The sequence below is a fragment of the Engystomops pustulosus genome, chromosome 5 (assembly GCF_040894005.1).
Source record: "Engystomops pustulosus chromosome 5, aEngPut4.maternal, whole genome shotgun sequence".
Taxonomy (NCBI): Eukaryota; Metazoa; Chordata; class Amphibia; order Anura; family Leptodactylidae; genus Engystomops; species Engystomops pustulosus.
In genome coordinates this window covers 203,991,478-204,018,904 of record NC_092415.1, presented here as the reverse complement: position 1 = coordinate 204,018,904, position 27,427 = coordinate 203,991,478, and the positions used below count along the sequence as shown (strand labels likewise).

At 44.9% G+C, this 27,427-nt stretch overlaps 1 protein-coding gene across 2 annotated transcripts in view; it reads left to right on the top strand.

Annotated features, from left to right (window-relative positions):
• The window catches only part of DGKB (diacylglycerol kinase beta), a 366,542-nt gene that overhangs the window by 50,997 nt on the left and 288,118 nt on the right, over positions 1–27,427 (top strand). For both annotated transcript variants that reach the window (XM_072154389.1, XM_072154390.1), the window contains exon 2: positions 17,066–17,314. In XM_072154389.1, coding sequence (XP_072010490.1) covers positions 17,236–17,314 — 79 coding nt within the window. In that variant the 5' untranslated portion in view covers positions 17,066–17,235. The remainder of the gene's footprint in view (positions 1–17,065; positions 17,315–27,427) is intronic.

The following is a 27,427-nucleotide window of genomic DNA, read 5'->3' as shown; positions in this document are numbered from 1 at the left end:
ACTACTATAATACTGCCCCCTATGTACAGGAATATAAGTACTATAATACTGCCCCCTATGTACTAGAATATAACTACTATAATACTGCCCCCTATGTACAAGAATATAACTACTATAATACTGCCCCTATGTACGATGTCCCTTAGCTTCCTATAGGTTATGCATTGATGGCAGAGTTTATCTTATCTGACCCGGAAAATATACTGATATATTTACTCTAGAGTCCAAGGTAAAACCGTGCACTTTATATTTGGTACCTTTGAGGTCGATGCTATCGTCCACCTCTTGATATAAGGGTCGGGGTCATGTGGAGGGTGTGAAGTAGATATTTGTGTATAGCCAGAGCTCTCCTGGGCGGCTGTGTGGATGTTTTTCACAGTCTTTGCCTTGACTTCCGCTCCTGATTAGCACTGACAGAGAGATCCGGGAGGCAGACGTGTCGCCACCAGCAGTGTCTCCGCCACAGAGACCAAAATTAATTCTGCTTCCCCCGACTGCCAGGAGAAACCTGAAACTACGCAGCTCATATTTTCTGTTTTCTTCTAAAAATAATGTACAACCGGAGATCAAAGAATGTAACTTTCTTGTGTCGAAAAACTTGTGACAGTAAATAAAATCAGAGAACTCTGTAAAACCGAGTAAAAGAGGAGAATTCAGAGATCACACAGAAATCCTACGATATAGTCGTAAATTATTAAGTTATTATTAAATTATTAAGTAAGAATAGAAAAGCAAACGTAAAAACACAACAAAGGATAAGAAGGTAAAATTTAATGATACTGCTCACAATGAAACTTAGGGGCTCATTCACTAAGGGCTCCGCGGCCGCACATTCGTCGGATTTCCCGACTTTTTCCGCTTTGTGCCGAATACCGCCGGGATTTTGGCGCTCGCGATAGGATTTCGGCGCCGGTTTTTACGCAACAGAAATCAGGGGGAGTGGCTGACGGAAAACTCAATGGATTCTGAAAAAAACATGGAATTTAAAAAACTAAAAGTGTCGCAAAATCAAGCACTCACATGCACCGAGAAGAATCAGGTGAACTCCGACCTCGGCGCAGCAGTGACACCTGGTGGACATCTGGCGCACCACCTTAGTGAATCACCGGAAGACCCGAATCCTCGACAGAGAACACGGCGCTGGATCGCGACAGGACTGGATAAGTAAATCTGCCCCTTAGTCTTTTTATTAGCAGACAAAGTCCATTCAGCAGCAGGAATCTGTCTGATAACGGTCCTTCCTGTAGGCACAAGGCAGAGGATTGGTTGGCTGAGGCGATGATTTCGTTGTGGAGTAGGAATTTTGGAGCTACTCAGCCATGATTCAGTGGTCAGAAAGTTGGAATTAGGAGCCAGGTTGGCTCTGCTGCTGGAGCAGCAATCTAGATGCATTGAATAATCTCTCTGAAGGCATCTCAAGGAAATGTGCAGAAAGACCTAGAAGCTTGGGATGAGCTCCTATTTTTACAAACAAAACAATCAATTTGTGTTAACCACGCTCCTTTGTAATTGGAGATCTCAACAGTGTCCAACGCAACAGTTTTCCTCCTTACAGTGGCTGGTCCGTTGATAATCTTCCCTGGACCCGAGCGAGCTCCTTCTACTGTGTCTTCATCTCGATGTAGCTCCAGCTGGCAGCTATTTCTGACAGGGGCGTAACTACAGCGGTAGCAGCCATAGCAGCCGCTATGGGGCCCACAGTGTCAGGGGGCCCCGCCATCTGACCTGACACTAAAGAATGAAGAATGTGCACCATTATATACATATTATGCTGCACATTGTGGTATATATGCTGTATATGTGTCTGTGATGTGTATATGGTGTATGTGTATATGGTGTATGGTGTGTATAAATACAGTACGTTATGTGTGTATGTAAGCTGTATGTCTGTATATATGCACTGTATGTGTGTATATGTGATGTGTATATGCTGTATGTGTATATGGTGTATGGTGTGTATAAATACAGTACGTTATTTGTGTATGTAAGCTGTATGTCTGTATATGGCACTGTATGTGTGTATATGTGATGTGTATATGCTCTATATGTGTGTAACAGTGTTTAACCGGTTAAGGACCGGGCCATTTCCCGTTTTTTCATTTCCATTTTTCACTCCCCACCTTCAAAAATCTATAACTTTTTTATTTTTACACGTAAAAAGCTGTGTGATGGCTCATTTTTTACGTAACAAATTGCACTTCATATTGATTGCATTGAATATTCCATGCCATGTACTGGGAAGCGGGAAAAAAATTCCAAATGCAGTGAAAATGGTGAAAAAACGCATTTGTGTCGTATTCTTGTGGGCTTGGATTTTACAGCTTTCACTGAGCGCCACAAATGACACATCTAATTTATTCTTTGGGTCAATACAATTACAGGGATACCAAATTTGTATAGGTTTTATAATGTTTTCATACATTTACAAAAATTAAAACCTCATGAACAAAAATTTTTTTTTATTTTGCCGTCTTAACTGCCGTTATAACTTTTCCATACTTCGTTGTATGCAGTTGAGGGTGGTGTCATCTTTTGCGACTTTTGATGATGTTTTCAATTATATTATTTTTAGGACTCTACGACCTTTTGATCACTTTTTATAGAATTTTAAAAAAAATTTTAAATGGCAAAAAAGTGCCAGTTTTGACTTTGGACGCGAGTTTCCATTATGGGGTTAAAAGCAGTGAAAAACCGTTATCATATTTTGATAGATCAGGCATTTTCGGACGCGGCAATACCTAATGTGTTTATGATTTTTACTGTTTATTTATATTTATGTCAGTTCTAGGGAAAGGGGGGTGATTTGAATTTTTAGGTTTTTTTATTATATTTTTTTTTTTTTTACTTTTTTTTAATTTTTATTTTTACCATTTTTCAGACTCCCTAGGGTACTTTAACCCTAGGTTGTCTGATCGATCCTATCATATACTGCCATACTACAGTATGGCAGTATATGGGGATTTTAGTCCTCATACATTACAATGTGCTGAAAGCACATTGTAATGAATGGGTTAACCCGAAGTAGCTTCGGGTCTTCGTGAGACCCGAAGCTACCATGGCGACGTATCGCCGCTCCCCGATTGTGTCATGTGGAGCGGCGATCCTCGGAAAGATGGCGGCGCCCATCTGTTTGAAGCCGCCGGCAGCTTTGCCGGCAGCGATCAGCAAGAAAACACCCGCGATCGGTGCCGGCACCGATCGCGGGTGTTACCGGTAAGCCTTTGCTGCAATATGCAGCAGAGACTTACCGGCTATGGAGAGGGCTCGGCCCGCGAGCCCTCTCCAAGCATCGGAACGCGACCGCCGCCGTGAATACACGACGGGCGGTCGCGAACCGGTTAAATGTGTGTGTATGAATGATGAACTGTATGTTTATGTATATAGGAACGTAATATATGTATATTTGTAAGCCGACAGGGGGTCCCCTTCAGATGTCTGCTTTGGGGCCCCGACTCTCCTAGCTACGCCACTGACTTCCGGGTACTGACAAAAAAAGTTCTGTATAGCGGTACCATACACAGAACACTATACAGAACTTTTTTGGTCAGTACACAGAAGTAGCTGCCGGCCGGAGTCCCAGCCATTATTAATATTATTATTATGTCATAATAAGTTATTATCCAGCCTTACAAGAAACGGCCATTTTAGATCCTTGGTTATTATATATAAATCTTCACAACAGTAAAATATTGAATGGGTTTTCTATAACATACAAGGGCTTTCCAGTCACAGTCTGAACACTGCTCTATTGGCTGGACTGTATGTTCTCTGCAATTGTGGCTCTGAACCAGCAAAGGTTAACACTTTCACACTTTCAGAGCCCTGCACCTCTCACCTGAAGCATACTTCACTCCATATGTGTACTATGATCCTTTGCTTGTGCAACAACCCTGCCTATGCATAGGGTAGGTAGTTTGCGAATAGCACACTCTTCATATTAGGAGCTGCCTAGGGAGACTGATCACCTCGCTAGAAGGTCTGAAAAAGTGGGGAACTTTATTATTGCAGCTGGGACCATTGCCTGGGAGGGAAACAGTTAACATATTTATTGTCTATAATTAATGATATTCTGTGTTCTTATTTTAAAGCAAGCTGGAAGCTGATTGGACAGTGCTGCCACCTCACTAGGGGAGTATAAAAACCCCATGTGGGTGGGAGCATATTGTCAGGCTCAGGATGTCAGTTCGAGTAAGCAGAGGAGAGAGCAGCACCTACCTGTGCTGCACAAGCCAGTGTCACACTACCACGAAGCAGCCAGCTGCCTGACACCTTGGGCAAGACTAAGCCCCAGAGCAGAGGTCCACTGTCCAGACTCAGCTCCATCTAACCCAGCCCAGCCTGAAGTTACTATCAGTCTGTGATCAACTCTGCCTGTGGACCAGCTATCTCCTACCTTCTTTCCAGCCTGTTGAACCTGCTGCTGCTCATGTTAGGCCGTTGCCTGCTGTAGACGTTCAAATAAAGAACTGTGATTGAACTGTTGATTTGCACAACGTCCTTTCATGTGATCCCTGGATCAGGCATCACTCAGGGATCTCTATATATACCTCAGGGGTTGCCCAAGGGAGAAACCTCCTTCATCAGCCTCTCCCTCCATATTTCTTGCACACACCACCTGCTGGAGACCTGCCAGGCTGTAGGTAAGTCCTCTGGTCCCCATACCAAGCACCGTGACCACAGTGTGACCAAGGCAACACCAGCCAGTCAGTCTGGTATTCTGGGTCTACAACCCCTGAAGAAAGGCCAGGCCCCGGTGGGGGATGTTGCACTTGTTAAAAGATTGTCTTGTTATCTTCCTCAGTGTACTTTGCTTGCTTTCCGTTTGTACTTCTGGTTTTTCGATATTTGGCTTACTTCTTGACAATTCTTCTGTGGATACGATGATGTACTGCACATGCAATCTTTGTTTTGACCCTGATTGTGGAGAGTCCCTTTGTGTCATTTGTTTGTCTCGCATGTTACATGTCCACACTTTGGCTCAGGGTGAGACCGTCTTCATGGTTGTCCCGTATTGCTGCGGATACACAGGGGAAAGCAGGCAGGGCTGATTTGGGAATGGAGTTTTAGGGTTCACTGTCTATTGTTTTCGTATTCAGTGTCTCCATTAGAGAATGTTTGTTAAAAAAAGTTATTAAAAAAATCTAAAAACATAACAATTCCTTTATTATGGCAGAAGACAGTGATGGCAATAAAATTGCCAAACTACAATCCATCGACAATAAAAATAAGATGTCATGAAGCTGTGTTCATTGATTATGTAATGCTAATACATTACGACTCTGAGCATGAGTGATACAGATCCATAAATCAGTAAATTACTGGGTAATGGAAATCAGAATAGTGAGTGCAGCGCTGGGGTATTATACAGGATGTAACTCCGGATCAGTACAGGATAAGTAAAGTCATGTATGTACACAGTGACTGCACCAGCAGCAGAATAGTGAGTGCAGCTCTGGGGTAATATACAGGATGTAACTCCGGATCAGTACAGGATAAGTAATGTCATGTATGTACACAGTGACTGCACCAGCAGCAGATAGTGAGTGCAGCTCTGCTGTTGCTCGTTAGCTCGTTAGCTGTCTGTTGCTGTGAGGCTGTGTGCTGCTGCTGCTCTGAGCTCCAGGAATAATCCACCTCCACCTGGGGCCTGCTCTCTCCCTTCCCAGGGAGGGGGTGGGTTTCCAGGCATGAGCCAGAGCGGCAAGCCCCAGGCTCCTGCTTCCCGGGCCAGGCCGGCGGGGGGCAGGGGTAGCCAGCTACCGGCCAGCGCTATGGAGGACTCAGGGGTGAGACGTTCCACCAGGAGTCGCAGCAGTGTGACTCCTACCCCCCCTGAGTCCAGTGTTAAGAGAAAGACCCAGAAGCCGGACGTCTATGATGGTGCGGGTGAGAACGGTCCTTCCGGGGCTGGAGCCATGAAGCGGAGTGCTCACAGAGGTAAGGCTGACCATGCGGGGGGAGGCTGGGCAGTGCAGGGACCCCGGGAGTCTTTGTCCACCTATGCCTCCCGGGTCCAGAGCCACCTCTGTGAGTATGAAGAGGCGACTAAGACCATCAGGAGGCTCCGGGAGGAGCTGCGTTGTGCCCGCGCCAGGGCGAACACAGCGCCAAAGAAGCGAAAAATGGAGGTTAAAGGAGAAATTAATCACCTAAAAGCTGAGATTGACAAGCTGATAAAAAGAAAGACCTTTATTTGTGAGAACAGTGGGCCATTTCAGGAAAAACTGATTAATGATGACCGATTTGCTCAGATGGCTGATAACAGAGAGCAAAGGCTGAAGGGGTTGCAGCCTGTGAGCCAGGTGGAGGAGGAGGATGATGATGATGATAACGAGCAGCAGTTCCCACCTGGCGGCCTGCAGGAAGATCAGCAGGCCTCGTGCAGTGGGCCCCCTGCAGGACAGCCAGCAGTAACACCTCGCTCGGGGGAGGACAGTGACACCGGCAGCCAGGGAGGGGCGCTCATGGCAGAGATCCGGCTGCTCGAGTCCCCAGTGCGCATGGAGAACTTTTCTTTTGGTGACGAACTCCCAGAGGAAGCCGCTGGGGAGAGCAGCCGGAGGAAGAGTAAGAAGACCAGGCCCAAGCAGCAAGAAGAGGTACGTTTCATCTTTACCCCCCTCCCTGTACACCCCCCCGGGCAAAGCGCAGGGTCAGCTCACTGTGCAAGCCCTGCTACCCAAACCCCCCCGAGTTCTGCTGTGGACCCGGTGCAAAGGTGCAGGGAGATTACAGGTGTGACATCTGATGTGGCGATGGGCTCCGTCTCTGTTTGTGGTAACAGTGGGGGAGCAGGGGAGGCATCGGCCGCAAGGCCGGACAGTCAGGGCGGCTCGGCAGTGGCGATAACATCAAAATCCAGTGCTGTGGTGCGTCCCCCGCTGGGAGGGGGGGATAGCCCGGCACTGGTGGCAGCTTCCGGTGCCTCGGCGCCTCTTCATGCTGTTGCCGCTGATCACTTAGTTGAGGGGCGACGGCAGTGTGGAGGGGTCGCTGAGGCTGAGGGCTCCGGACCTCCCAGACAAAAAGTGTTATTCTGCGTTGGTGTTGGGGATAATTTGAATTCTGTGGAAATTGAAGATCAGCGGCGCCTCACACCGGCTAAAGAGCAGCGGCGAATGTTACCAAGCCCCAGGAGAAGTAAAATAACATCTGCTACCGATGATGTGGAGGGCACAAGTGTGACACAAGTTGGGGTCCCCTCTGGGCGATGCTCTGCGGGGGGACCCCCGTCCCTTGTGCCTGAAGATGCGGAGGTGGTCATGTCCCCTAATGTTGTTGCTGGTCCAGCCAGTGTGAGTGGTGTCAGTAATGTTGTGGTGGATAATGGGAATGGTGTGAGTGGTGGAGAATCTTTTCCAGCTTTGGGGGTGGGTGATGGAGTGACTGGTGGTGTGAGTGGCGCGGCTGAGTGTAACATGCAGGTGGGTAGTGTTAATGTGGTGGGTGCAGGGGTTGGTCCGGTTGCTCCCCCAGTGGCGGCCCCTGTTAAGAGCTATGCCAGTGTCGCTGCTGGGGGAAGTAGGGTTCCATCATCCTCGTCTCTGGACTCTGGGGACGGCTTTTTGCAACGGCGCCTCCTGCAGGCCTTACAGAAGGGAGAAAGGACGATCAATGTAGCGGGGCAGGAGGTTGATTTATCGTTTTGGATAGAGAGGCACGGCCTGTCTGCCTTCCGAGAGCAAAGAGGCAGGGAGACATCATGGTCGCTCCCGACAACCGGGCCGGGTGCTAACCGTAGGAATGTGGTGCGTCTTCGGTGGCGTGGCAGTGATGTGTGTCCCCCTCGGGCACGGGTAGTTGAGCTGCTGCTGAAGATGGACTTCAAGGCGGCTGACATCTTTGCCTTGATCCATCCCTATGGTACATCTGAGTTTGATGTCAGCTTTGTTCGGCCGGAGGGGCTTGAGCTCTTCTGGTCCAACTATGAGCTGAGATTCAACGAGCCCGAGTGGCGGGACTTTGCTGTGCAAGCAGTGTCCCGCCAGAGCGAACTCAAGAAAGTGACCGTTCTTACCCGTAACGAATCACTATCTTGCTTTGACATCATGACCTGGATGAATCGTTATGGAGAGGTGCTAGGATTACCCGAGAAAAATCGCGATGAGTATGGTATCTGGTCAGGGGCCTGGACCTTCATGGTGAAGTTGAGGCGTTCAGGTAACTCAGTCGCCCACATCCCTTCATCAGCCTTCCTGGGGAGGGATCGGATCCTGATCTTCTACCGGGGGCAGCCTAAGCTGTGTCACAGGTGCGGTGACCCCACACATTTCAGCGCAAACTGCACCGTGCAGAAGTGTGCGTTGTGTGGGGGTGTCGGCCATCTCGCTGCATCCTGTACAGGGCAGATAAGGTGTAACCTGTGTGGTGACCTTGGTCACCCGTACAGTCGTTGTCCTCTTTCCTTCGCTAATGCAGGCTCAGCCTCAGCGGATGAAAGCCATGAGGCTGAATCTGCTGGGGAGGGGACTAGCAGAGGCGGAGGAATGGAGGGGCCAGGGAAGAAAGACAGGAAAAAGACGCCTGCCCAGCTAAGGCGTCTAGAGAAGCGTCAACAGGAGAGAGAGCGGGGGGAGTCTCGGGCTGCTGGGACAACCTCTGGCGCTGTCCTGGAGACCACACCTGTCGCTGAGGCCCCAGGGGATGATGTACTGGATGAGGAGGTCAGGAGGATCGAGAGAGAGGAAGGTGCCACGTCCTCAGACTCCTCCCATTATGAGAGTATGGATGAGGATAATAGGGCGTGGCTAGAGGAAAAGCGTAAGCGTGGCGCCAAAAAGAAGAAAAAGGGTAAAAAGAAGGGAGGTGTAAGATCTTCTCCCACCCTGACTAAGGTAACCAAGGAAGGTGCAACCGACCCCCCGCTGGTCGAACTTTCAAATCGATTCCTGGCCCTGGATGGAGCCTCTCCTGCCGATGGAGGGGCTGAGGGTGAAGGGCCAGAGGTGGCGGAGCCTGCAGGGGGTGCCGAGTCTCCCCCTGGGGAGTCAGGGTCCTCAGGAGGGGAGACTGGCCCAGAGTCTGGAGACGAGGATGAGGGGGCAGGTCCTGGATCTGCCCCTGAAGCATCAGAGGTGCGGGAGATGGACACCACAATATGTCTAAAAAGGGGGTGTTCATTTCCCGAGGGTGGTGGCAAGATGGGTAAAAAGAAAGCCGTCTAACTCAATCACTCATGATGGCGGCACCCACTCCGTTGACGCTGGCGTCCATTAATGTCGCCAGCATTAAGTCTGATGCGGCTAGATTTGCGGCCTTTGATTTTCTCGGCCGTGTTGAAGCTGACATTTTATTTTTGCAGGAGACCAGGCTGCCAGATTTGGCGGCCGTGTTTAAAGCTAAGAGGGAATGGAGACACGGGCCTTCCTATTGGTCTCTTGCGGCCGAGCCGTATAGCGGAGTGGCGGTCCTTTTTACCGCACCGGTAGAATGCCGACGAGTTATTGAGTTAGAAATGGGGAGGTGCCTGATCCTGGATGTCCTCATGAAGGGACAAGAACTTCGCCTAATTAACATCTATGGTCCCCAGTCCAAGTGGGACAGGAAGTGTCTCTTTATGAGGATCAAGCCCTACCTTTTTACAAGTCGGCAGGTGGTCTTTGGAGGGGACTTCAATGCTGTCACGAGGTCCCAGGATAGGGGAGGTTCCAGAGACAAGCTGACTTATGATAGCGTCGCTCTTAATAGCATAGCTAGTGAGGCTCGCCTGGTGGATGTCCACATCCGGCACACCCCAGGCCACGCGGGGTTCACCTATTATAGGGGTAGCTGCAGGTCTAGAATAGACAGGTTTTATTTAAAGGAGGAAGCCATTTCTTTACCAGTTTCTGTTGTTGAGGTGGAGTTCTCCGACCACTGTTTAATTTTGTTTTCTCTGAATGTTACAGAGACCCCCCGGATGGGAAGAGGCTACTGAAAGCTCAATTCGTCTCTCCTGGAGGAAGCGGAGATCAGACAATCCTTTGAGGACTTTCTTCAGAGCCAGGTACCTTTGTTGGGCCTTTGTAGCAGTAAGTCAGAGTGGTGGGAGATGCTCAAGAAAAGGGTGGCGAGATTCTTCCGCCAGCTCTCGAGCCTCAGGAGCCTGGACAGGTACCGCCTGTATCAGGGCCTGAGGAGGAAACTCGAGCATCTCGTCTCGACTGGAGGTAGTCGTGAGGACATCTCCAGAGTGAAATCCTTGCTGAAGAGGTGTCAGTACGATAGACACGCATCTTTGGTTTTTGAGAGGGATTACGGGAAATACCGCTCGCCCGACCCTTACAGAAACTGCAAGATGTCAGTGAATGGTAAAGTTGTCACGGGACTGGTTGACAGTACGGGATCCCTGAAAAGGTCCAGATCAGGGATTCTGGAGGTCGTCAGATCCTTCTACTCGCACCTCTTGGGCAGGAAGGATCTAGATCGGGATGTGATGTCGGCTTTCCTGGCTGAAACTGTCCCTGAGCCAGGAGTAGACCACTCTCTTGATGTTTTGACCGAAGTGATCAGGGAAGAGGAAGTCAGCCTGGCGATTGAAGGGCTCGCCCTCAAGAAATCGCCAGGTCCGGATGGCTTAACATCTGAGTTTTATAAGACCTTTAAGGACGCCTTGGTTCCCCTCTTGACTGAGGTATTCAATGAGTGTCTTTCCTCGGGCGCTCTGCCAAAGTCAATGAGGAGGTCAGCCCTGATCATCCTGTCAAAAGGTAAGGACCGATCTCGTATTGAGAACTGGCGTCCCATAGCGCTTCTCAATACGGACAGAAAGGTTTTGGCAAAGGTGCTGTTTAATCGGCTGGCGCAGTTTGCGCCCCGGCTCCTTTCGGGGACCCAGCACTGCTCTGTTCCAGGCCGCAGTACATTTAGTGCTGTGCTTTGTGTCCGGGAGGCAGTGGAGCAGGGCAGGGCTGGTAACTGGAAGGGGTACTTGCTGTCCTTGGATCAGGCAAAAGCGTTTGATCGGGTTAACCACGAGTACCTCTGGTCTGTCCTTCTGAGGTATGGCCTGCCGGGGGAGTTTGTCAATTGGCTGAAAGTTTTGTATGCAGGGGCAGAGAGTTTCCCGCTTGTGAACGGTTGGATTGGCCGCTCTTTTGAGGTCGGGTCTGGTGTTCGCCAGGGTTGTCCTCTGAGCCCACTTTTATACGTGTTCGCGATTGACCCATTCCTTAGGAGGGTTGATCGTGGGCCGTTGGTGGGAGTCGGGATGGACCAGGCGGCACCGGAAGCCACTCTAAGGGTGGTAGCGTACGCTGATGATGTCACCATTTTTGTGTCCTCGAGAGGGGAGGCGCAATGGGTGATGTCAGAGGTTGACCGCTACTCAGAGGCTTCTGGGTCCAAGATCAACCGGGATAAGTGTGAGAGTCTCTGGCTGGGAGAGGGGGATCCAGGCTTTGATCTCCCGGACACTCTTCCAGGGCCCCAAGACTCTGCCAAAGTTCTCGGCATCGAATTTGGCCAGGGGGATTACCCCATGCAAAACTGGGATGGCAGGCTTAAGATTGCCGCTCAGAGGGTGGACCAGTGGAAGGGTTGGTCTTTGACCCTCAGGGAAAGGGTGAACTTGATTAAAACTTACCTGCTCCCATTGCTGATATATCTGGGCAGTGTGTGCATGTTGCCAGAACCCCTCTGGACTCGGGTCTACAGTCTGTTCTTCCAGCTGTTATGGGGGAATAGGCTGAACCTAATCAAGAGGGAGGTTACTTACCGCACGAGGAGACAAGGAGGGTTGTGTATGGTCAACCCTGTGGTGTTCCTAGTGAATACCTTTCTTAAGATCAATGTAGCAAACCTCTGGAAAGAGAGGGCTCCTCCGTGGGTATACTCCTGCAGGGGATGGTTTCGGCCTTTCTTCCAGGAATGGGAGACAGGAGGGCGAGTGAAGGATCTCCGTACACCACATGGGCATCTTCCGGCTTACGCTACCCCGGTTCTGAAGGTGATTCGCCGGTGGGGTCTGGGAATGTGGGAGATCAGGACCATGTCGAGGAAACTCCTTGACAAAAGGGTTCTGTTGACCCATTTCCAGAGGCCTCTGGCCCTCAGGGATTGCCCAAGTCGGGATCTGGGGGTGGGTTTAGGTCTTTTGAATTCCATCAGGATCCCCCTGAAGTTTTGGGACTTGGCTTGGCGCTGCTTCCATGGAAAGCTGTGTGTGAGGGACAATCTGAAGTGTAGGAGCTCTGAGGAAAGGGGTTGTCCCCGGGAGGAGTGCGGTGGCCTGCTGGAGAGCATGGACCACTTCCTGCTTCAGTGCCCCTTTAACACAGAGGTGTACAACCGGGTGGGCGCTTCCATCCATTGGCCCGGGTTGGCCGGTCTCTCCTATGCGGAGTGGGCCTATGGAGCATTCAGAGGCCTGGGTGGCCGGGACCGCTGCACGTTATTCCTAGTTAGCCTAGTGGTCAGGTTTCACACGTGGAACGCACGGTGTTTAGTGTCGACGCAGCGTAAAATCCTCCCGGTGGATGAGGTGGTTAGGAACATTCTGGGTGACCTGGTGAAGGTGCGCTCTCTGGAGTATGAGAGGCTGGGCACGGGGAGGGCCTCTCTCCTTTGGAGGGGGTTCTCCTTTAGTGTCCCTTAGTCTGTCATCTCCACTCCTGGTGTTGGGCTGAAGCTGACACTGTAGATTTTTGTTTTGTATCTGAGGTTATAGAGATGTTGGGCTTGCAGGAGCCGAACCTGGGCTTTATGTGGTTGGTTTGTTATGTTGATATGTTTAATGTGTTTGTATTTTGTGTACAGTGTGTATTTATGTAGTTATAGTTCTTGTGTGTATATAGCTTGGTTGGTTTTGGGCTGTTGGTGTTAGGGTGTTAGGTTGGGAGGGGGGTGGACGGGATTTGGACAATATGATCCTGGGCACTGGTCTGGACTATATAGCGCGGACTTTGGACGTTAGACCAGTGTCTGGGGGGGGAGGGTGATGGGCGTGGGATTTAGTTAGTTATATTTTATGTTATTTATTGTTATTAATGTTATTTCCGTTATATTCATTGTTATTTCTGTGTTTATTTATTGTTTATTTATTTATGTGTATTTTGCTGTGTATTTTGATATTTAAAAAAAAAAAAAAAATAAATAAAATTAGGTGGTGGGATTGGGTGATGGTTTTGTTTGTTTTCATGCTGTGTGTGTGGTGTGTGTGTGGCTGGGCCAGGAGATTTTGTAAGTTTATTTTCGTTTATATTTGTTCTTTTGTAATTCTTTTGCCAGAAGTTATGGCTTTATTTATGTTTATTATTGTTATGTTTTTCACTTTTATATAAAATAAAAGATTTACAGGATGTAACTCAGGATCAGTACAGGATAAGTAATGTCATGTATGTACAATGACTGCACCAGCAGCAGAATAGTGAGTGCAGCTCTGGGGTATAATACAGGATGTAACTCAGGATCAGTACAGGATAAGTAATGTCATGTATGTACAGTGACTGCACCAGCAGCAGAATACTGAGTGCAGCTCTGGAGTATAATACATGATGTAACTCAGGATCAGTACAGGATAAGTAATGTCATGTATGTACACAGTGACTGCATCAGCAGCAGAATAGTGAGTGCAGCTCTGGGATATAATACAGGATGTAACTCAGGATCAGTACAGGATAAGTAATGTCATGTATGCACAGTGACTCCTCCAGCAGAGCTGAGTATGAAGCTCAGCATGGTGATTATTCCGGGTGATGGATACATAGGACATCTCCTTATATCTCCGGGCGCTGATCTTCCCTGTAGGGACTATTTGTGTGACATATAAGTATACGGCTGCTGTGCAGTGATCACGCCTCCTGCAGCAGAGCTTTTCAGTCTTCTGTATTGAAGTTTGAATTCAAGGAGAATTACAATCAGCCTTCAGCTCAGACAATGGAGAAGTCGTGATCTGAGCGCAGCGCTCCACGCACTGTAAGTGGATAATGTTGTGGAGCTCTCATCCGGGCTTTGTACACTGTGCGGAGCGATGGCGCTTTATGTACTCAATGCCAAGGCCTCAGCATAAAGCTCTGACAAATATATCGTCTTTCCAATACATGGTAAATAATGGTGATCCTGTACATACCTGGGGGCGCTGTCTACATCTTGGTCCATTCTCTCTTTATCAGGTGATCTTTGGGGTGTACTGTGTGTTGGACACCAACAAATGTGATACCAATTACCTATTCTTAAAGGGGTTTTCTGGAGGTTGAAAAACATGGCTGCTTCCTTGCATAATAGCTCCACCACACTGACCATGGTTGTTGCTGGTATTGCATCTCGGCAGTATAGAAAGTAATGGAGCTTATTCCCAAGTTCATGGACCAGCGATGGTCAGGTGTGGAGCACTTCTTGGAAAAAATATTTTTTTTCAACCCCTAGACGACCCCTTTAAGAATATGGGGCACATTTACTTACCCGGTCCATTCGCGTTCCAGCGGCGGCTTCTCTGACGAGCGTTCAGGTCTTCCGGCGATTCATGAAGGTCCTGCGCCCGATGTCCACCAGGTGGCGCTGTTGCGCCGAAGTCCGGCGAGGTGCCCCGGAGTTCATCGTCTTCATCGTGGTGCATGTGAGTATGGCCCGTGCGACCAATTATTTTTTTTAAAATGCGGCGGTTTTTCCGAATCTGTCGGGTTATCATTCGGCCACGCCCCCCCGATTTCCGTCGCGTGCATGCCAGCGCCGATGTGCCACAATCCGATCGCGTGCGCCAAAATCCAGGGGCAATTCAGGAAAAATCGGCGCAAATCGGAAATATTCCGGTAACACGTCGGGAAAACGCGAATCGGGCCCTTAGTAAATGACCCCCTATATGTTCCCCTTCCTAATCTATTTATCGCATGTCTCGTATACATCTAGTTTGACGATTTGGAACAATCCATGTTCCTCTTCACTGTCCTTGAGATCGGAGACTTCTCCAAGTTATGAAAAATTCTTTCTTATAGATCATAAAATCGCCCATGAGGATAATGGAGCAGATAAGAGAGAATCAGGAAACGGGCCGCGGCGCGGAATAATTCTCGTTGCTTTTGGCCTTTATTTTGCGCCTCTGTTCTTCGCTGCATCTTACAGCGACAACATTTGGTTGTGTTGATCCGTACAGGAAGCCCCCGGCTGCTTGGGATCGACGTCCTGACTTCAAAAACATTTCTATTTTTGGAAAATAAAGTCTCGGTGCTTTAGTGATACAGAACATTTTATAGTTTTCATAGAAAGTTTTCAATGTATAAATATATATAAGAAGGATGAGATGTTGTTTAGTGAATTTCTGTATAATTTACAGCGAGGTGTCCTGCAGGGACCGGGGGGCCACCGGGAGATTCTCCAGCCCAAAGGTCAAAAGAAAGACGGGTTCTACTCCTCCATGAGAAATCTTATGGGTTCTCCTGCTGCCACTCACATCCACACGTGACCAATGCCGGACAAGTAATGGTGACCCAGTGTAATTCCAGATAGTTCTCCAATATAGCATCTAATAAGAGAGTCTTAGAACACTCAAAAAGCCACTTCAGCCCTGCTATATCATCTACTCACACTGTATACAGAAAGTATTCAGATTCCTTTATATTTTTCATTCTTTATTTCATTACAGCAGATTGGTAAGATCAAGTTTTTGCTTATTAATGTGCCCTCTGCCCCACAGTAATGTGCACTCTGCCCCCCCAGTAATGTGCACTCTGCCCCCCCAGTAATGTGCACTCTGCCCCCCCAGTAATGTGCACTCTGCCCCCCCCCCAGTAATGTGCACTCTGCCCCCCAGTAATGTGCCCTCTGCCCCCCCAGTAATGTACACTCTGCCCCCCCCAGTAATGTACACTCTGCCCCCCAGTAATGTGCACTCTGTCCCCCAGTAATGTGCACTCTGCCCCCCCAGTAATGTGCACTCTGCCCCCCCCAGTAATGTGCACTCTGCCCGCCAGTAATGTGCACTCTGTCCACCAGTAATGTGCACTCTGCCCCCCCCCCCCACAGTAATGGGCACTCTGCCCCCCCCCCAGTAATGGGCACTCTGTCCCCCCCCCAGTAATGGGCACTCTGCCCCCCCTAGTAATGGGCACTCTGCCCCCCCCCCAGTAATGGGCACTCTGCCTCCCCCCCAGTAATGGGCACCCCCCCCCCAGTAATGTGCACTCTGCCCTCCCCCCCAGTAATGGGCACTCTGCCCTCCCCCCCAGTAATGGGCACTCTGCCCCCCCCAGTAATGGGCACTCTGCCCCCCCCCAGTAATGGGCACTCTGCCCCCCCCCCCAGTAATGGGCACTCTGCCCCCCCCCCCCAGTAATGTGCACTCTACCCCCAGTAATATATGCTCTGCCCCACAGTAATGTTCATATTCGGCCCCTGGTGATAAGTATTCACCCCCTTTGCTCGGTGATGAGTAGAAGCTTTGGAGCTGGTGCAGCCGGGAGTCTTCTTGGGAAGATGCTACAAGTTCCTCACCCCTGGATTTGGGGATCCTCTGCCTCTTCCTTGCAGATCCTCTCCAGTTCCCTCAGGTTGGATGGTGAACGTTGGTGGAGGCCATTTTCTGGTCTCACCAGAGATGCTCCATTGGGTTTAGGTCCTGGCTCTGGGTCAGGAATGGTCACAGAGATGTTCTGAAGCCTCTGCCGTGTTATTTTGTGCTTAGAGTCATTGTCTTGTTGGAAGGTTCGGCCCAGTCTGAGGTCCGGAGTCTCTGGAAGAACTTCTCATCCAGGATATCCCTGAACTTGGCCACATTCATCTCTCCTTCCATCACAACCACCTGTTCCTCTGCTTCTGCTCTTCTTGTGGGCCTCCTATGACATCACTAGGTCAATCACTGGTCTCACCCCTATAGGGTCAGCAGGTCATCACTAGTGACAGTTGTGGGGGGGCCGTTGTTTATATCTATGTAGTTTTTAAAAATGTTTTTTTTTAAAACCCCAATTTTTAAAAAAAAGAAATAAAATAACAGAATAAATTTCATAGTGAAGTCGACAGGAAATTAATTTTCTTAATTCTACCGGGAACACGAAATGACAAGAGTAATTTCATTTCGAAAAAAAAATTATTATGAAAAAATAAAACTTTTTTTTTTTTTTTGGCAAAATGTAATTGTGTTTTCTCTCCGTTTCAGCGTTCCTGACAGCGCGATGACTTCATAGAGGATTTCATCTCAGTAATTATCCCTCCAGCGCCGACTAAAGACTCTCGGGGATTGGGAGAAAAATAATATTATATCAATTATTTCCACCGCCAGACGGTCACACTCGTCCTTTTTTTTTAAAATTTGGAACTGGAATCTCTATGACCATAATGACGAACCAAGAAAAGTGGGTCAATCTCAGCCCCGCAGAATTCTCCCAACTTCAAAAGTATGCAGAATGTGAGTATAACGAGCCGAGGAGGTTCTAATCTTCACACTTCATTTCAAACGAGAAGCACAAATTTCTCCAGAGTGATTGTATATACGAGACCCCAGGGGGCTGCTGAGAAGTATCTGAGATTTACATTCCTATATTGTAATTATAAGGAAAAACAAGCAGACGCTCCTGAATGTCCATGTTATACCAGTACATAGGAGCAGTATTATAGTAGTTATATTCCTGTACATAAGGGGCAGTATTATAGTAGTTATATTCCTGTACATAGGGGGCAGTATTATAGTAGTTATATTCCTGTACATAGGGGGCAGTATTATAGTAGTTATATTCTTGTACATAGGGGGCAGTATTATAGTAGTTATATTCTTGTACATAGGGGGCAGTATTATAGTAGTTATATTCCTGTACATAGGGGGCAGTATTATAGTAGTTATATTCCTGTACATAGGGGGCAGTATTATAGTAGTTATATTCCTGTACATAGGGGGCAGTATTATAGTAGTTATATTCCTGTACATAGGGGGCAGTATTATAGTAGTTATATTCTTGTACATAGGGGGCAGTATTATAGTAGTTATATTCTTGTACATAGGGGGCAGTATTATAGTAGTTATATTCCTGTACATAGGGGGCAGTATTATAGTAGTTATATTCCTGTACATAGGGGGCAGTATTATAGTAGTTATATTCCTGTACATAGGGGGCAGTATTATAGGAGTTATATTCCTGTACATAGGGGGCAGTATTATAGGAGTTATATTCTTGTACATAGGGGGCAGTATTATAGTAGTTATATTCTTGTACATAGGGGGCAGTATTATAGTAGTTATATTCTTGTACATAGGGGGCAGTATTTTAGTAGTTATATTCCTGTACATAGGGGGCAGTATTATAGTAGTTATATCCCTGTACATAGGGGGCAGTATTATAGTAGTTATATCCCTGTACATAGGGGGCAGTATTATAGTAGTTATATTCCTGTACATAGGGGGCAGTATTATAGTAGTTATATTCCTGTACATAGGGGGCAGTATTATAGTAGTTATATTCCTGTACATAGGGGGCAGTATTATAGGAGTTATATTCTTGTACATAGGGGGCAGTATTATAGTAGTTATATTCTTGTACATAGGGGGCAGTATTATAGTAGTTATATTCCTGTACATAGGGGGCAGTATTATAGTAGTTATATTCCTGTACATAGGGGGCAGTATTATAGTAGTTATATTCCTGTACATAGGGGGCAGTATTATAGTAGTTATATTCCTGTACATAGGGGGCAGTATTATAGTAGTTATATTCTTGTACATAGGGGGCAGTATTATAGTAGTTATATTCTTGTACATAGGGGGCAGTATTATAGTAGTTATATTCCTGTACATAGGGGGCAGTATTATAGTAGTTATATTCCTGTACATAGGGGGCAGTATTATAGTAGTTATATTCCTGTACATAGGGGGCAGTATTATAGTAGTTATATTCCTGTACATAGGGGGCAGTATTATAGGAGTTATATTCTTGTACATAGGGGGCAGTATTATAGGAGTTATATTCTTGTACATAGGGGGCAGTATTATAGTAGTTATATTCTTGTACATAGGGGGCAGTATTTTAGTAGTTATATTCCTGTACATAGGGGGCAGTATTATAGTAGTTATATCCCTGTACATAGGGGGCAGTATTATAGTAGTTATATCCCTGTACATAGGGGGCAGTATTATAGTAGTTATATTCCTGTACATAGGGGGCAGTATTATAGTAGTTATATTCCTGTACATAGGGGGCAGTATTATAGTAGTTATATTCCTGTACATAGGGGGCAGTATTATAGGAGTTATATTCTTGTACATAGGGGGCAGTATTATAGTAGTTATATTCTTGTACATAGGGGGCAGTATTATAGTAGTTATATTCCTGTACATAGGGGGCAGTATTATAGTAGTTATATTCCTGTACATAGGGGGCAGTATTATAGGAGTTATATTCTTGTACATAGGGGGCAGTATTATAGTAGTTATATTCTTGTACATAGGGGGCAGTATTATAGTAGTTATATTCTTGTACATAGGGGGCAGTATTATAGTAGTTATATTCCTGTACATAGGGGGCAGTATTATAGTAGTTATATCCCTGTACATAGGGGGCAGTATTATAGTAGTTATATCCCTGTACATAGGGGGCAGTATTATAGTAGTTATATTCCTGTACATAGGGGGCAGTATTATAGGAGTTATATTCTTGTACAGAGGGGGCAGTATTATAGTAGTTATATTCCTGTACATAGGGGGCAGTATTATAGTAGTTATATTCTTGTACATAGGGGGCAGTATTATAGTAGTTATATTCCTGTACATAGGGGCAGTATTATAGTAGTTATATTCTTGTACATAGGGGGCAGTATTATAGCAGTTATATTCCTGTACATAGGGGGCAGTATTATAGTAGATATATTCTTGTACATAGGGGGCAGTATTATAGGAGTTATATTCCTGTACATAGGGGGCAGTATTATAGGAGTTATATTCCTGTACATAGGGGCAGTATTATAGGAGTTATATTCTTGTACATAGGGGGCAGTATTATAGTAGTTATATTCTTGTACATAGGGGCAGTATTATAGTAGTTATATCCCTGTACATAGGGGGCAGTATTATAGTAGTTATATTCCTGTACAATGGGGGCAGTATTATAGTAGTTATATTCCTGTACATAGGGGGCAGTATTATAGTAGTTATATTCTTGTACATAGGGGTCAGTATTATAGTAGTTATATTCTTGTACATAGGGGCAGTATTATAGTAGTTATATCCCTGTACATAGGGGGCAGTATTATAGTAGTTATATTCCTGTACATAGGGGGCAGTATTATAGTAGTTATATTCTTGTACATAGGGGGCAGTATTATAGTAGTTATATTCTTGTACATAGGGGGCAGTATTATAGTAGTTATATTCTTGTACATAGGGAGCAGTATTATAGTAGTTACATTCCTGTACATAGGGGGCAGTATTATAGTAGTTATATTCTTGTACATAGGGGGCAGTATTATAGTAGTTATATTCTTGTACATAGGGAGCAGTATTATAGTAGTTATATTCTTGTACATAGGGGGCAGTATTATAGTAGTTATATTCCTGTACATAGGGGGCAGTATTATAGTAGTTATATTCTTGTACATAGGGGGCAGTATTATAGTAGTTATATTCTTGTACATAGGGGGCAGTATTATAGTAGTTATATTCTTGTACATAGGGAGCAGTATTATAGTAGTTATATTCCTGTACATAGGGGGCAGTATTATAGTAGTTATATTCTTGTACATAGGGGGCAGTATTATAGTAGTTATATTCTTGTACATAGGGGGCAGTATTATAGTAGTTATATTCTTGTACATAGGGAGCAGTATTATAGTAGTTATATTCTTGTACATAGGGAGCAGTATTATAGTAGTTATATTCCTGTACATAGGGGGCAGAATTATAGTAGTTATATTCCTGTACATAGGGGGCAGTATTATAGTAGGTATATTCTTGTACATAGGGGGCAGTATTATAGTAGGTATATTACTGTCTATAGGGGCAGTATTATAGTAGTTATATTCTTGTACATAGGGAGCAGTATTATAGTAGTTATATTCTTGTACATAGGGGGCAGTATTATAGTAGTTATATTCCTGTACATAGGGGGCAGTATTATAGTAGTTATATTCTTGTACATAGTGGGCAGTATTATAGTAGTTATATTCTTGTACATAGGGGGCAGTATTATAGTAGTTATATTCTTGTACATAGGGAGCAGTATTATAGTAGTTATATTCCTGTACATAGGGGGCAGTATAGTAGTTATATTCTTGTACATAGGGGGCAGTATTATAGTAGTTATATTCTTGTACATAGGGGGCAGTATTATAGTAGTTATATTCTTGTACATAGGGAGCAGTATTATAGTAGTTATATTCTTGTACATAGGGAGCAGTATTATAGTAGTTATATTCCTGTACATAGGGGGCAGAATTATAGTAGTTATATTCCTGTACATAGGGGGCAGTATTATAGTAGGTATATTCTTGTACATAGGGGGCAGTATTATAGTAGGTATATTACTGTCTATAGGGGCAGTATTATAGTAGTTATATTACTGTATATAGGGGGCAATATTATAGTAGTTATATTCCTGTACATAGGGGGCAATATTTTAGTAGTTATATTCTTGTACATAGGGGGCAGTATTATAGTAGTTATATTCCTGTACATAGGGTGCCGTTTTATTGTAGTTACATTTTTGTATATAGGGGCAGTATTATAGTAGTTATATTCTTTTACATAGGGGGCAGTATTATAGTAGTTATATTCTTGTACATAGGGGCAGTATTATAGTAGTTATATTCTTGTACATAGGGGGCAGTATTATAGTAGTTATATTCTTGTACATAGGGAGCAGTATTATAGTAGTTATATTCTTGTACATAGGAGGCAGTATTATAGTAGTTATATTCTTGTACATAGGGGGCAGTATTATTGTAGTTATATTCTTGTACATAGGGGACAGTATTATAGTAGTTATATTCTTGTACATAGGGGGCAGTATTATAGTAGTTATATTCTTGTACATAGGGGGCAGTATTATAGTAGTTATATTCTTGTACATAGGGGGCAGTATTATAGTAGTTATATTCTTGTACATAGAGGGCAGTATTATAGTAGTAATATTCCTGTACATAGGGGGCAGTATTATTGTAGTTATATTCTTGTACATAGGGGGCAGTATTATAGTAGTTATATTCCTGTACATAGGGGGCAGTATTATAGTAGTTATATTCCTGTACATAGGGGGCAGTATTATAGTAGTTATATTCCTGTACATAGGGGGTAGTATTATAGTAGTTATATTCTTGTACATAGGGGGCAGTATTATAGTAGTTATATTCTTGTACATAGGAGGCAGTATTATAGTAGTTATATTCTTGTACATAGGGGGCAGTATTATAGTAGTTATATTCTTGTACATAGGGGGCAGTATTATAGTAGTTATATTCCTGTACATAGGGGGCAGTATTATAGTAGTTATATTCTTGTACATAGGGAGCAGTATTATAGTAGTTATATTCCTGTACATAGGGGTCAGTATTATAGTAGTTATATTCTTGTACATAGGGGGCAGTATTATAGTAGTTATATTCCTGTACATAGGGGGCAGTATTATAGTAGTTATATTCTTATACATAGGGGGCAGTATTATAGTAGTTATATTCTTTTACATTGGAGGCCACTATGCTCTTAGGAACCTTGAGGACTGCTGAAATGTTTTTGTAACCTGCGATAAATCTGTGCCTTGCCACAGTTTTGTCTCTGAGCTCCTTGGGCAATTCCCTACACCTCATGAGCTGTCAGGTCTATTATAGATCTCTGTCTATCAGTTTAATTAAACCCAGCTGGACTCCAATGAAGGAGTTGATCCATCTCAAGGAGGATCAGAAGGAAATGGATAGTATGTGAGTTACTTATGAGAGTCACAGGAAAGGGGCTGAATATTTATCACTAGGTGATATTTCAGTTTTTCTGTTATGATGGAAACAGAGTGTCCATTAATGAGCATAAAAGATATTTTTTTTTATCTTACCAATTGGCTGCCATGAAATAATGAGTGAAAATTTTAAAATGGTCTGAATGCTTTCCATACCCACGGTACGGCGCTGTGACTGTGTTACTCTTTTTAAATTTGATTATTAACTTATTGTTTTCCATGGTCTCCTTCCTTCTAAAATCATCTGTTATTATTATGCTAATTAGCCTTTATCCCTGTTACACTGTCTCACGCTCCCTTGCTCCCTCAACTCTGAGATTACAGCAGGAAGTGACAAGTAACGACACTAACAGTGTAACAGCCTGTGAAGCTACAGGACGGATGAGCTCTGTGACTGCCTGTAGAGGCCTTCTGGATCATTAGAATAATTTTAAAAGTTGATTTTAGAAGGAAGAAAGCCATGGTCAACAAATATAAGAGGACTCCCACAGTCCCAATGCCTGGATCTATGGGTAAGTGTCCCTGGTTTATCAGGACGGATTGTGATGGGAGATTTCCTATACTATTGTTATTACTGTCGTTCTTAGAACGTTGCAGTATAATGTGGTGTCAGACAGATGCATTATGGGTGCAGAGATTGCGGGGCTCGTGATGGGGGGAGATGACTCCGAGACCTTGGAATGTTTTCCGCATGTTCCATTATTTGTTATTAGCGTTATTATACAGTCGGAGCTGTTTGTGGATTCCCGCCCACGTCCGTATTGTATCCATGGCCCTTCTTCTGCCTGACACAACTCATAAAGAGATTACCAGGAGCATTTAGCATTGCGGGATATGAATCGTCATAGCAACTGGGAGCGGGTAATCGCGAGTACTTACCACCGATATATGCTGCAAACTTTATGCTGCTCCAGAAAACACAATCAGCCAGACTGCGGAGGGAGAAATCATGGGAATACATGAAGAATCTACCGGATGCACACGGAATTCTGTCCCGTTCTGACCCGGGCAGTCTCATCTACATCCTGTATTATACTCCCTAATCTGACTGTAGGTAGTCACCAAATCTCCCATCCTAATCCTTCCTTCTAAAATCAACTTTATGCTAATGAGCCAGAAGTGCTGTATGAGTGTTTCCAGAACCCCTTTGTGTTTTAGCTTTCCAGCTGTTACACTGTCTTCCTCCCCACTGTTTCCTCAGTCCAACCCCCTTCCCCTGGGTGATGTAATTTCACATAGTAGGAGGTGGAAATACTCCTGTACAGTATAACAGCCTCTGAAGCTACAGCATGCAGGGGTTTTGCTAAAACCCACAAGAGCCCCTCTTGCTCATTACAGCAATTTTAAATCCATATATCACAGTCCTGCTGCTACTATCAGCATTCACAGAGGTCTGATTAGACATCTCCTCAAGGACAAAACCAAAAACTGGCTTCACAAAGCACAGCAGTGTGAGGACACAACCCCATGCACTTGGAGAAGCTACAATCCTGGAATATAAATCCATATATCACAGTCCTGCTGCAACTAACAACATTCACAGAGGTCTGATTACACATCTCTCCAGGGACAAAACCTAACACTAGATTCAGAGAGCACAGAGCACAGCAGTGTGAGGACACAACCCCATGAAATTGGAGAACCTACAATCCTAGAATATACATTTATACATTTATACATCACAGTCCTGCTGCTACTAACAACATTCACAGAGGTCTCATTACACATCTCTCCAAGGACAAAATCTAAGACTGGCTTCAGAGAGCACAGAGCACAGCAGTGTGAGGACACAACCCCATGTACTTGGAGAAGCTACAATCTTAGTTTATTTATCCATATATCACGGTCCTGCTGCTGCTGACAACATTCACAAAGGTCTGATTACACATCTCTCCATGGAACAAACCTAACACTGGCTTCAGAGAGTACAGAGCACAGCAGTGTGAGGACACAACCCATTGCATTTGGAAAAAATGTAATTCCTGGAATATAAATCCATATTTCACAGTTCTGCTGCTACACAGATGTCTGATAACACATCTATCTGGGGACAATACATAACACTGGCTGCAGAGAGCACAGAGCACAGCAGTGTGAGGTCTGATAACACATCTATCTGGGGACAATACATAACACCGGCTGCAGTCTCTATGGTCACATCCGATACCAGACTCCATTAATGTTATTGAAAATCCATTAAAATGCTGATCAGCGATTTGTTCTGTTCAATTAAATCTTCATCAGACGGAATATTCCGTCCACTGCAGCTCAGTAAATAGAAGAAATCCTCACTGCCGCCTGTAATAATGAATATTTATCAGTGATACTGCCCCCCCATCCGTGGAATTGTAAGGGATTTAGGCACATTATAAATATTTGATCTGATTGTTCTCGGCTGTGAAGAGGAGATTATTGAAGGTCACTGAATACAAAACATAACAAAGCACAGAAGAGGCAGAGAGGAGGCTCCTACAGAGCAACTGCAGGGATCTATAGTGTATATGGTATGTAGATGTGGACACAGAAAGGGGAATTGCAAAAAACTATTTATTGTGAAGACTCAGTCATATATATACCAGACGTATAGAAGAAGTTGTATCACTTTACAAATACAATAAATTGTTTATCGTGCAATGATTCCAAAGTCCATCCTGTAATATACTCCAGAGCTGCACTCACTATTCTACTGGTGCAGTCACTGTGTACATACATGACATTACTTATCCTGTACTGATCCTGAGTTACATCCTGTAATATACTCCAGAGCTGCACTCACTATTCTACTGGTGCAGTCACTGTGTACATACATGACATTACTTATCCTGTACTGATCCTGAGTTACATCCTGTATTATACTCCAGAGCTGCACTCACTATTCTGCTGCTGGTGCAGTCACTGTGTACATACATGACATTACTTATCCTGTATTGATCCTGAGTTACATCCTGTATTATACCCCAGAGCTGCACTCACTATTCTGCTGCTGGTGTAGTCACTGTGTACATACATGACATTACTTATCCTGTACTGATCCTGAGTTACATCCTGTATTATACCCCAGAGCTGCACTCACTATTCTGCTGCTGGTGTAGTCACTGTGTACATACATGACATTACTTATCCTGTACTGATCCTGAGTTACATCCTGTATTATACCCCAGAGCTGCACTCACTATTCTGCTGCTGGTGTAGTCACTGTGTACATACATGACATTACTTATCCTGTACTGATCCTGAGTTACATCCTGTATTATACCCCAGAGCTGCACTCACTATTCTGCTGCTGGTGTAGTCACTGTGTACATACATGACATTACTTATCCTGTACTGATCCTGAGTTACATCCTGTATTATACCCCAGAGCTGCACTCACTATTCTGCTGCTGGTGCAGTCACTGTGTACATACATGACATTACTTATCCTGTACTGATCCTAAGTTACATCCTGTATTATACTCCAGAGCTGCACTCACTATTCTGCTGCTGGTGCAGTCACTGTGTACATACATGACATTACTTATCCTGTACTGATCCTGAGTTACATCCTGTATTATACCCCAGAGCTGCACTCACTATTCTGCTGCTGGTGTAGTCACTGTGTACATACATGACATTACTTATCCTGTACTGATCCTGAGTTACATCCTGTATTATACTCCAGAGCTGCACTCACTATTCTGCTGTTGGTGCAGTCACTGTGTACATACATGACATTACTTATCCTGTACTGATCCTGAGTTACATACTGTATTATACTCCAGAGCTGCACTCACTATTCTGCTGTTGGTGCAGTCACTGTGTACATACATGACATTACTTATCATGTACTGATCCTGAGTTACATCCTGTAGATCTTTTATTTTATATAAAAGTAAAAAACATAACAATACAAACAAAACTTAATATACAATATATACAATATATACAATATCTTACCTGCTGGTCCAGCCCCATTCATACCTAGCAAAAATAATAATTTACAATACACCAAAATGAATAAACACCAAATACCACAACCCCCACCCAACCGATTATTACATCATAAACCAAACCAATAACAAACACAAGCCACACCCACAAATAAACATAAATGACCATAAATATACATAAACCCACCCCACACCCTCTAATAACAAACCACCCCACACCCATTTTTTTTTTTTTTTTTTTTTTAAATATATATAATAACAAACACAGAATACACATAACACTACACTAAACTAAATCCCTCGCCCGCACCCTCCCCTTCCCCCCAGACACTGGTCTAACGTCCAAAGTTTGCGTTAAGTAGTCCAGACCAGTGCCCAGGTCAGTTCATAAGTCCCACCACCATCACCCCCCACCCAACCTAACGCTATGTCCCAAACCCCACTATATACAATATATACAATATATACAGTAATTACAACATAACATAAAGAAAACACAATACAAATAAAGTCTAAACAACATCAATCCAAACCACATAAAGCCCAGGTTCGGTGCCTGCAAGCCCAACATCACTACATGCCCAGATACAAAACAAAAATCTACAGTGCAGCTTCAGCCCAACACCAGGAGAGGAGATGACAGACTAAGGGACACTAAAGGAG